This window comes from Labeo rohita, unplaced genomic scaffold, assembly GCF_022985175.1.
Source record: "Labeo rohita strain BAU-BD-2019 unplaced genomic scaffold, IGBB_LRoh.1.0 scaffold_1888, whole genome shotgun sequence".
Taxonomy (NCBI): domain Eukaryota; kingdom Metazoa; phylum Chordata; class Actinopteri; order Cypriniformes; family Cyprinidae; genus Labeo; species Labeo rohita.
In genome coordinates, this window is record NW_026128097.1 from 1,369 (window position 1) to 12,849 (window position 11,481).

General features: G+C 37.9%; 1 protein-coding gene and 1 pseudogene across 1 annotated transcript; both read left to right on the forward strand.

The window, feature by feature from the left end:
- The first annotated feature begins 388 nt into the window (after positions 1–388).
- LOC127159063 (endonuclease domain-containing 1 protein-like) lies at positions 389–4,319 on the forward strand (annotated as a pseudogene).
- Positions 4,320–10,718: 6,399 nt separating this feature from the next.
- Positions 10,719–11,476, forward strand: LOC127159064 (endonuclease domain-containing 1 protein-like; the record flags this gene model as incomplete). The annotated part of the gene is made up of 2 exons (XM_051102003.1): positions 10,719–11,164; positions 11,309–11,476. Coding segments are annotated over exons 1-2 (489 nt in total), but the record flags the coding sequence as incomplete, so codon positions are not given.
- Between the last annotated feature and the right edge of the window lie 5 nt (positions 11,477–11,481).

Below are 11,481 nucleotides of genomic sequence, written 5' to 3' on the forward strand. Positions count from 1 at the left end.
AAAAGTCCACGAGGCGGAATTCGATCTCGGGACACCCGAGGCGCAACTGCACCATATGTCGGCGTACTGCCCACAAGGCTATTGGCAGCGATGCCCACACAATATATAGAAATTGTGCCCATAAATGTGAAATAGCTGTGACACAAACAAATTAGGTCACCCAAGACAAGTCGAAGTGAAAAACTGCGGTTTAGGTGAATTCTAAGCATGACTCCAAATGTGGTAGATGTGTTGCAAGCGTGTAATGAAATAGATGATGTGTGAATGACAAATAACACACAGGCTCTATATTTTAGGTTTCTGGGTTCGCAGGATTGGATGTGTGTTCATAGGTGTTAAACATCATCTCCGCTGCTAAAATATTTAAGTGCGCAGGAGGAGAGGCCATTTGATCTGCGAGACTGCGGGAACTTTTTCTTTGTTTAAAAAAATTGCGTTTACGTCCCTACCGCCACTTTTGTTATTTAGTTGTGTGCGAACATGCGGCTGTTTATCGTGAGCGTCGTCGCTGTGCTGCTGGCGCTGAGCTGCCCCTTCGGCATGTCTGAAGTTGTGAGCAAATTCGATAAATGCAGAGATTTTTTCTTTGAAGGACAGCCTCCGGTGATTCCTGGCATCCTGAATCCGATCTCTGAGCATGACAGTTACAAAAAAATCTGTCAAACATATAGTCCCCAAAAGAATATCAGAAGATACACATTTGCAACTCTCTACGACACAGAAAACAGGATTCCTGTTTTCTCAGCTTATAAATACACTGGAAAAGGAGATTTCAAAAGACCAAGGATACCATGGATGATCGAGCCACAGGTGAAGATTTAGTTTGTTTTATGATTCATTTGTCTGCTGTTATTGTGCATCAAGTGTTTTATCAATCATTCTTCACCTCTTTCCTTTTAATGATTTGTTCTGTAGAAGTTTTACATCAAAGTTTATTCATCTGCCTTTCAACCCAAACATGAAAAAAGTCATTATTTATTCAACCTAATATTTTTCCAAACCCTTATACACAATAGAATATAGAAATATGCAGTTTTTTTATGCAACATTTAATCAGTTAATAAATGCCTGCTTAACTGCTTAATTCCTTTGAGATAATGTTAGAAGACTTGAATAGCAAGTGGAGTCAGATACTCAAATGATTTTTACTATTAGGAGCTTGACATTAATAGACTGTTATATGACAAACTCAATTAAAATTATTCTAATTTTATGTTTTACTTAAAATGTAACTGCAAAATGTTTTTAATGACTTTAGGATGAGTAAATGACAGGACTTTTGTTTGTCGGTTATTCTAGAAATGAGCAACGTTCATGTTTTAGTATTTAATAACTCTTTCTCTTTCTTGTAAATATCTACAGCTCGATCCTCATGATGGTAACATGACTGTTAGACCATATAGAAATCAGGCCATCGATGAAGACTACTTTGAAAATAACTATAACGTGAACCGTGGACACTTATTTCCCAGCGGTCACGCAGCTGATAATTTCACCGCCGAATCTACATTCACACTCACTAACATTGTGCCTCAGAATAAATGGTTCAATGCTGGCGATTGGAATCGCACTGAATTCAAGACCAGAGATAGCATGAATACAGATTGCTCTGACAATAATGGTAACATTTCAGCCTATGTGCTGACTGGAGCTATACCTGGCGAAAACAGACTAAACAATAGAGTGAACATTCCCTCTTACATGTGGACGGCGTTCTGCTGCTATAACAGCAGAAAAGGACTGCGGGTCTCTCAGGCTTACTGGGGCATGAACAGAGAAAAAAAAACGTGAACCAATCACAGAAGGGAGCCTGCAGGAATTACAGCAATTTCTGAGTAAAAAGTGGGTAAAAAATGTGCAGCTGTTTAAGGCCAACTGTGAGGGGAAAAAGTCTCATCAGATGGTTTAAAAATCCTTGAATTCAGTGTTGGGCAGTAGCGTCGCTACTAGCTTAACTACATTTCTCAGTAGCGTGGTGGTAGCGTCGCTGTTTTCTGAATCAAATAGCTTTTCAGTAGCTAAGCTCTTATTTTGATCAAGTAGCGCGGTAGCGTCAACAAAAGCTAAAAGCTATATATTTTTCTATACTTTAAGCTCAAATCGGAAATATAACTGCTACGGATCACTGATCCTGGGTCAGTAAGCGACGTCACCGCTACTAAACCTCGTGACGCCATTGGCTCATTAAACTGTCAGTCAAACCGTATTAATCCTCCCGCCTCTCTCGTGAATGAAGTGCGGCGCGCAGTTTGAACTGAGCGCCCACGTAGCAACAGAAAACTGTATAATCTGCAATGCAAACGCGTGAATGCAATGCACGTACTGCCTCTATTGTAGCGGTATTGAGAAAAAAAACTTGAACTAGTGGTGGGCGCCTTGATTTTACTCTTTGAAGCAGGCTAGTGCTCTGGGAAGATCTCAAACTCAGAAGAACGAGATGGGGAGTGGGTGGGTGTGGGTTGTCAAATTCATGGCGAAAGGCAAAATGTTTCGGTTCGTTCTTAGCAAACAAACAAACAAACAAACAAACAAACAAACAAAAAAACAAAAAAAAAACAAAAAAAAAAACGATCAGGTTCCATAGCGAAATAAGAATTAAACAGTGTTCTAGTCTAAACGAATTATAATAATCTTTACTAATATTCTTGACACTTCAAACTGCTTTGGACTTTGCAGTATCGAATTATGCCTTTACTATGACCAAAATGCCGGAATATGCTATTCAGCTGTTTGATCGCGCACTATCACTGCAGCCTGTTCATCTGAAAAATAAAACACAGTCACCCAAAAGTTACACTAGTCAATTTAAATAGTGTGTGTTACGTGCAGTTCAGCGTGAACACCGGTCCCGTGGCACATTTTTGCTCATCATGATATTTTCCGTCGACGTGCATGAAGTACAAAGCTTACCCAATGCATAATATTTTCGCTTCAAATACATTGCAGATATGGAAACATTTGTATTTGTGGCGAGAGAGGTAGTCTACATAAGCCCAACTTTACTTTCAGTTTCGCTTTAAATTTGTTTTGGATTGTTTAGGCAAATTTATTTATTTATTTTTTCATCCTCATTCGGTTCTGAATACGGTTAAAGTTAAAGGATTTGTTGTGGAGTGAGGGAAATAATGTCGGAACATTATAACATTACGCTGTAGGCCTGTTCATTTCAGAATATAATAAAATGTGACTTGTAGGCCTAGCCGCCGTGACCGGTCGGGTTTAATTTTTCCTCTCAAAGACGTACAATTTATGTTAGCATGTTTTTTAAAAAAAAACTTCGGCAAACGAAAATAGCCGCTTGATTCGGTTAAATATTCTTACTGTCAGTTAACAAATTTACAATAGAATTTAGCTTTGCTTCCCAGATAGTAACAGGGTCTGGGCCAAATCTGGCTTACATTTGGCACTTGTTTTTTATTCATGAAATCAATTACTATCTTTAAAAATGGCAGTAAATTAAAGTGCTGTTTTTGTGCGGTCTGTCATATTTCAGTAGCTATATACAGCAAAACTACAGCACTTCCATTAGGCTATTTTTTTTTTACGAAGCTGTCAACACTGTAAACTCTGATGGCATGCAATCAGTTGACAAACACCCATTCATATATAGACTATGTTATTCAATTATATGTATAAATTATTTTATTTAAAAAATTTCGTGTTTTCCCTGTTTTATTCATTCAACATTCTGAAACAGGTGCCATTGTTTTAAAAAAAAAATGTTTTTCATGAGAGAATTCAACCCCCCCCCTAACCCCCCAAAATATGAGATAAACCCAGCCCTGTACATTATACTGATTTTTGTTGGCAAATTGGTTTGGAAGAGTGGTTGAATAAACAATTAAACTGGACTTTTATGCCTGTATGACTGACAATTTAATTGATCAATGAGAGAGCATTGACTTGGTATGATGTTGGTTCAATAGAAAAATGAAAATGTAAAAAATAGCTTAGATGTAGTAAACTACTTTTGCCGTGTTGCTGTAGCTTAGCTTGCTACATTACCCAAGGCTGTAGCTTTAGTGTAGTTAAGCTTCATTTAATGAAGAGTAACTGTTAGCTTAGCTCACTACATTTTCCAAGTAGCTTGCCCAACACTGCTTGAATTATCATTTTTGTGATGTTTGATTAGAGGGCTGTCAGAATCCATGTTAAGCTTTTGCAATATCCTAACTATCCTAACTATCATATGTTTTAATTGCTGTCAACAGTATTTTGATAGAAATGTCTGAAGCCCAGACCCTGTTATAAATGGACTCTTTGTAAATGATTGCCTTTCTTTCTAATAAAGCTTGTGCAAATGTTGTCATATCAGAATCATCTCTCTGTCTAAATCTGTGGTTTCCAAATGTTTGCATTCCCGAACCCACCTACACAAGTACATCCATCTCAAAACCCACCAAAATAATCTTAAATCTTTAGTAGAGAGCGGTTTTTATTTTCCATATATAATTTTATTTGCAATATCAAGGACTTAATTAAAATATATAAAATATTATGATGAATTTAAATAACAGCCTAATGGCTACAGAATGCTGAAATAATGAGATGAATAAATTTTCAAAAGCAGGGCCCGTATTCATGAAAATTCTTAGTGCAAAGAGTTGCTCCTATAGTGACAAAATTCTAAGAAAATTTGTAGAAATGTGGGTGTTTCCTCTTAAAATTAGAGAAAAGATCCTAGTAAAGAAAAAAGTATTTCAGAAAGCATCTTAACCCTTAAAAGAGGTCTTAAGGTCCAAAATTGTTAGACTTTTAAGAGGCTTAAAAATTTCTTTAGCAGTGGAGTAAACTGACAAAACTTGAAGAGGAAGAAGAAATATGTTTCACACAATGCATGACAGTGAGTTAATAAGACGCTGCACATTAGATTGTGCTGGGATCATGTTTGTGACCGATTTTATTAGACACATGCTAACATCTCAGACACAGCACAGAAATACCCCTAAAAGCCAGGGAGCATACTAGTACCATACAAGTACACACGCATTAAGGGTAGATAAGGTACAAAGGTTACATAAGTACTAAAATGTATAATAATAATAATAATATATAATAGTATTAGTATTATTAATTATTATTACCATGGTTTTTGCTACAAATATTATGGTTGAAATAATGTTCCTGTAGTGTTTACCATGGTAAAAGGAAGCAAGCCAAAAAAGAGAGTGTTAACCATGGTAAATTTGTTGTTACTGCAGTTTTACTACAAATACTGTGGTTACTCTTGCAAACTGTGTTCTTTTTTTTTTTTTTGTGTGTGTGTGTGTGTGTGTGTGTGTGTAAAAAGCTGCCAGGCTGTTGTACCCCTAAAGGCCTAACTAGCCTAATTAAAACAAATATTTCACGTACACTATACTGTTCAAAAGTTTGAGGTCAGTACGATTTTGTAATGTGTCTTTAACCATACTAACAAAGGCTGCACTTATTTGAACAAAAAAAAAAAAAAAAAGTAAAAACAGCAAGATTGGGAAAATGAACATAACTATTTTCTATTGTAATACATTTTGAAAAATGTAATTTAAAAAGCATCTGTGATCAAAGCTGAATTTTTTTAACATCATTACTCCAGAGTGTCACATGATCCTTCAGAAATCATTCTAATATACTTTGCTACTCAAGAAACATTTTTTTAAATAATGCTTTATTATTTCAATGCCATGAGAAGAAGAGGAAGAAACATCATTTCTGATTATTATCAATGTTGAATGAAGCGTCAGCAGCGAACGCTATCTGTGATTGGTTCTGTCTTACAGCATTTGCGTGTGTTTCGATGAGCATGAGAAATAGTTCTATCCTACACAATATTTCGTTAATAGTCTATTGTTCATCTTAGATGCTTATTTTATGCACCAAACTTCTTGTAAAATAAATAAAATTAATGGTTAAAAATGCACAGTAAAAAATGCATCGATATTTTTATGTGAGGATCGATCCTTTCGATACAACGTCAGTATCGAAAGTATCGATATTTCAGGATCGATCCGCCCATCCCTAATTCCAGTTTCTCTAATATGGATAAAAGCATCGCTATTGCTGTAACTGATTAAAAACAAGATATAACGTTAAACGCTTTGAATGATGAAATGTAAGGACTTATCTGTGTTCTTCAAGCCATCTCGGGTATTTTCATAAACCATTACTAATCGACATACATTAAATATGAGATTTATTGTGGGCCTCATTCTGTGATAAGAATCCACATCAGATCACATAAGGAAGTTATTTCAAACACTCGACTGATGCTGTGAATTTAAAATAAGTTATAATGTTTTTGATATATAATATCAAATATAAACGGAAGCATTTCCTCATTTCAGCACGTGGAATCGCGGGCGCACACACAGCAAATTCCGACAGAAATAAAACAAGTAAGTTATTTAAATGCAAAACCGAAAAACCGTAATTCGTAAGTGCGCATTGAACCGTGGATGTCGTACCGAACGGTTCGATATTATATTGAGCATTGTGACATCAATACTTGCTACTAGTACAGTTAACGTTATTCAAGGCTCAGACCAATTTTTGTCACACTGCACAGTTTTGACCAAATCAGTTTCAGATTGTAGCTCCTCATTTAGCGATATACTAGTTTTACGTCCGTCTTCACTATGTCACTCCATACTGTCGCACATAGAAATATGTCAACAACTAGACTTTATCGTTATTATCGGGGGGAAGACTAATTGTTATCGTGAGAATTTTTTTTTTTTTTTACCGGCATAATCGCAAACGATAAGATATCGCCCATCCCTAACATACATAAATATATATCATATATATCAGAGGTTGCGCTAGACTTTAACATTGTCCGTCGACGGAGAGGGTCGTAAAAATTCCACATTAACACATTTAATTGCTTTTATTTTTGTTCACACTTTCATTTTTGATCATGAACCTACAGGATGACACTGTAGTGTTTAAAAACAACAAAATGGGCTGGGTAAGCAGTCCAAGGTCGAAATCCAAGAGAGCAGTCCAAAGTAACAAATAAACAAGACAATGAAACAAGGCAAAAACTATGACTATGAAACAAAACAGAGACCATGGAAATAAATCGCAAAGAAACAAGGAAAACGCTTGGTAGAGTCCACACAGGCAAAACAATACTTCACAACCTCCTGTCAGGTATGGCCCTCCTTAAATGGCTGCCAAACAGGAAGTCACCAAAGAAGCAGCAAAGGGAGCGGTAATAGACAGTACATAGTAAGGGCTCCCTCTGCTGGCGTGGCGTTACAGAATCCCTCCGTCTAGGAGCGACTCCTGGCGCTCAAGCAACAACAGTTCAAGAGGGTGGGGGAACAGAGGCAAAACAGGTAGTGGGACGGAGACCAGGCTCTAGACAATCAGCTGAGACGCGACGTGGCTTTGGAAGGTCAGATAGGACTTGGCGAGGCTCTGTTGGGAGTGCAGCTGTTTTTTGACTTGTCTCAGGGAGATCTGCCGTGACTTGACTTGACACAGGAAGATCTACCGTGACTTGGCTTGACTCAGGAAAATCAGCAGTGACTTGACTCGACTCGTGAAGACCAGCTGTGACTTGACTTGGCTCAGGAAGATCAGCTGTGGCCACGATTACCGGTTTGACGATAAAGCATGATAAAATTCCCCATGGTTAGTATTACCATTTCATATTTTAATTATCATTATAACCATATTCAATTACGGTGATTTGAACAACTGATGATAAATAAATACTATACAGCATAAAGCACAGTTTTAAGTAACAGTCCCATTTGCACACAGAACGCACAGTAGTTTGGTTTTGTGTGAAAAGACAGCGGAAAAGCTTAGATGTTTTAAAAGGGTGTTATTTTTGGCGTTATTTTAATAGCAAATGCAAAGAGTGCATTATTGTAACACGAGAGGGTGCCAGCACGAATCTCTCGGATTGCAGCGGGTTTGCTCTCCCAAATACATAGTGATCAAAGCTCTGCCCTCCCTCAGATATTACATATGCGCCCTCAAACTTAGTGTTCTTGAACGCAATGCTGCTTCATCCACGGAGTTCAGGAAACAGCTGTAATTCAGCTTTTCCATTAGCACCATCTAGTGTCATACAGTGGATTTACAGAGACTTACATTTACATTCAGCTTGTGTGCAGTTTTTGTCTGACCAAAAAACATACCAAATTTGCATGCCCTGCAGTAGCATAAATTTTGACCAGTTGATTAAAAACAAGCTTGGATTCTACACATTTAAACAATCCAGATAAATTATCTAGATTTATGTGCAGATATATATAATCAATTATAATTTTGACTTAACCCTTTTCTTTATTTAAAGACTGAAATGTGAGGTTTACCTTTATGAAATGTTTTCAAAGCTTTATTTGATCATTTAAATTAGATATCTGAACACGCCATATATGTCGTTATTCATGTTGTCATTTAAAATCTGGACATCATTAATACTGTTACTGTTTTATTGATTAGGTAAACAAAAAGTCATTTTATTTGTTGTTTGTTAATTTTAAATATAAAATTTGAAGTGATTTATGTGTCAGTACTTTTTGAACATTTCCAGCATATTTTAACAATACTGTGATAATACTGATAATCATGATAATTTTGGTCACTATAATTGTGATAGGAAATTTTCATACCGTTACATCCCTAGGCTTGACTCGAGAACAACAGCAGTAACTTGACTTAACTTGTGAAGAACAGCTGTGACTTGGCTTGACACAGGAAACACAACTGTAACTCGACTTGGCTCGTGAAGAACAACTGTAACTTGACGAGGCTCAGAAGACACAGCTGTAACTTGACTTGGCAGAGAAATTGCAGTTCTGACCTGATTTGACACCAGAAGATCAGCCATCACTTGACTTGCTTTGGGTATGGAGGCCATGTCGGGACGAGATTCAGGTAGGATGACCTTGGCCTTAGGTGTGGCGGCCATCTTGGCTTGAGACTCAGATGGGGCGGCCATCTTGTGAACTGGCTTGGGGATGGCGGCCATCTTGTGAGCAGACTCTGGGAGGGCGGCCATGACAGGTGCAGGCTCAGGAAGGGTGGCATGGTGTGAGCAGGCCCTGGAGCGGACGAGACAGGTGCAGGCTGTGGCTTGGCAGATGTGACGAGTGCAGGGTGTGGCTTTGCAGGCTTGAAGTCAGCAGGCCTTGGCTTGGGAGACATGACTTGAGCAGGCTTTGACTTGGTGGGTATAACCTGAACAGGCTTTCCCTTTTTCAGGCTTGGCATGAGAGGTCTCTGGTTTGCTTAACATGACGTGAGCAGGCTTGGCAGGTATGGCATGAGAGGGCTCTGGCATGATGTTAACTATTCCAGACATGACAGAAAAATTGGGAGATACTGGGGGATAGCAGGGTTCCTCATTAGCAATTCCCACAGTAAATGGTGAACCAGCCAACCAGAGTGCACTGTCAATATATTCCTCTAGTGTAGCCGAACATTTGTTATCTGGCATCAGGTCATATAAACAGCCCTTAAGTCCGTTGCAAAATTTAAACTTTAAGGGCAACATCATTAAAGTCCACTATATGGCACAAATTACAAAAATCCTCCACATACTCCTCTATAGCCCAATTACCTTGACGCAGGCAGAGGAGGTGAAGAACTGCTGTGTTCATGGTTGATCTGTATTCTGAAGCTGCTGGATCTGTGGGTGGCGAAGTATTCTGTAACGGGACTTGACAAAAGCGTGAATAGATCCAAGTGTGAGCTTTATTGTACAGATCGTGGTCAAGACAGGCAGGGTCAGAACACCAGCAAACAGTACATCAAAGGGCAAGTAAAAAGCGTAATCCAAAACACTAGTGTGGGTCGAGGCAGGCAGCGATACAATCATAAAACAAGGTAAACAGTCCAAGGTCAAAATCCAAGAGAGTAGTCCGAAGTAACAAATAAACAAGGCAATGAAACAAGGCAAAAACTATGGCAAAGAAACAAAACAAAGACCATGGAAATAATCACAAAGAAACAGGAAGGAAGGAAGGAAGGAAAACGCTTGGTAGAGTCTGCACAGGCAAAACAATACTTCGCAACTTCTTGTTTGGCATGGCCCTCCTTAAATGGCTGCCAAACAGGAAGACACCAAAGAAGCAGCAGAGGGAGCGGTAACAGACAGTACATGGTAAGGGCTCCCTCTGCTGGCGTGGCGTGGCATTACTATATATATATATATATATTGCACAACTGTACAGTTTTTACTGTATTTTTGTATTTCAAAAACATTTTTTAAAAATTATATGTTTCCTCCTAACTCTTAACTCAAGTACTGTACATACACTCTTAAAAATAAAGGTGCTTCACGATGTCATAGAAGAACCTTTTTTTCTAAATGGTACCATAAAGAACCTTCAAAATCTGAAGAAGCTTTCTGTTTCACAAAAGGTTCTTTGTGGCAAAGGTTCTTCAGATTATAAAAAGGTAAGAAAAAGATGGTTCTTTAAAGAACTTTTGACTGAATAGTTCTTCGTGGAACCAAAAGTGGTTCTTCTAAAAAGAACATTTAAAGCACTTTTATTTATTTATTTCAGGTTTATTTCAATACATTAAATGTTTTTTTTTTTTACATTTAATTGAATGATAATAACCATAAAAAGCATCAGACTGTGAGATATGAGAAAGGATGCAGGGATATTTGGGCCATTTCACAGTTCAAAAGGTGTAAAAGAAAGCTTAACACTAACGTTTGCTGACTCAGCTTCTCAGAAAGTGTGACCTGAGTTTACAGAATTTAGATGTGTGAAACTGTGGGTGTGTGAATGAGGGTTCAAAAATATTGTTCCTGCTACAAAACAGTCTCTGTGTGTTAGATAGGGGCATTTAAATCCAAGCAGAGACACGTAAAACTACATTCTCGTTTGAAGGGAAGATGAGGCTGTTCGTCATGAGCGTCTCTGTGCTGCTCCTGGTTCTGGGTTTTTCATGCATCTCATCTGAACTTGTAGACAAATTCAGTAAATGCGGTGAATTTTTTTTTAGTCAAAAGCCTCCGGAAATCCCTGGCATTCCGAAGGATACAACCAGACAGTACAGTAATTATAAAATGATCTGTCAGCGATATGAGGACAGTGTAAAGTATGCAACCCTCTATAATACAACAGGGAAGATCCCTATTTTTTCAGCTTACAAATACACCGGAATACAAGAATACAAGGAAGTAACTAATCTTCCCTGGATGATGGAGTCACAGGTGACTTTTCTTAAAATTACTCAAATGTGGCATGGAAGCTTATATATAAAGCAGAATAGTTGTTTTACTTCTTAATTTTATTCTGTTTTTTCGTTATTATTGTTGTTCAGTTGACTGTTTCTTTTATTCTTATTTATACTTTAGCTTGAACCTGTAGGTCCTGGGATCCATGAGCCATTCGTCAATCAGGCGATCACTGGAGACTACTACAATAACACACAAAATGTTAGTCCCGGTCAATTATTTCCAGTCCGTTATGCAGCTGACAGAAAAACTGCTGAATCTACGTTCACTCTCACCAACAGCATTCCACAGAA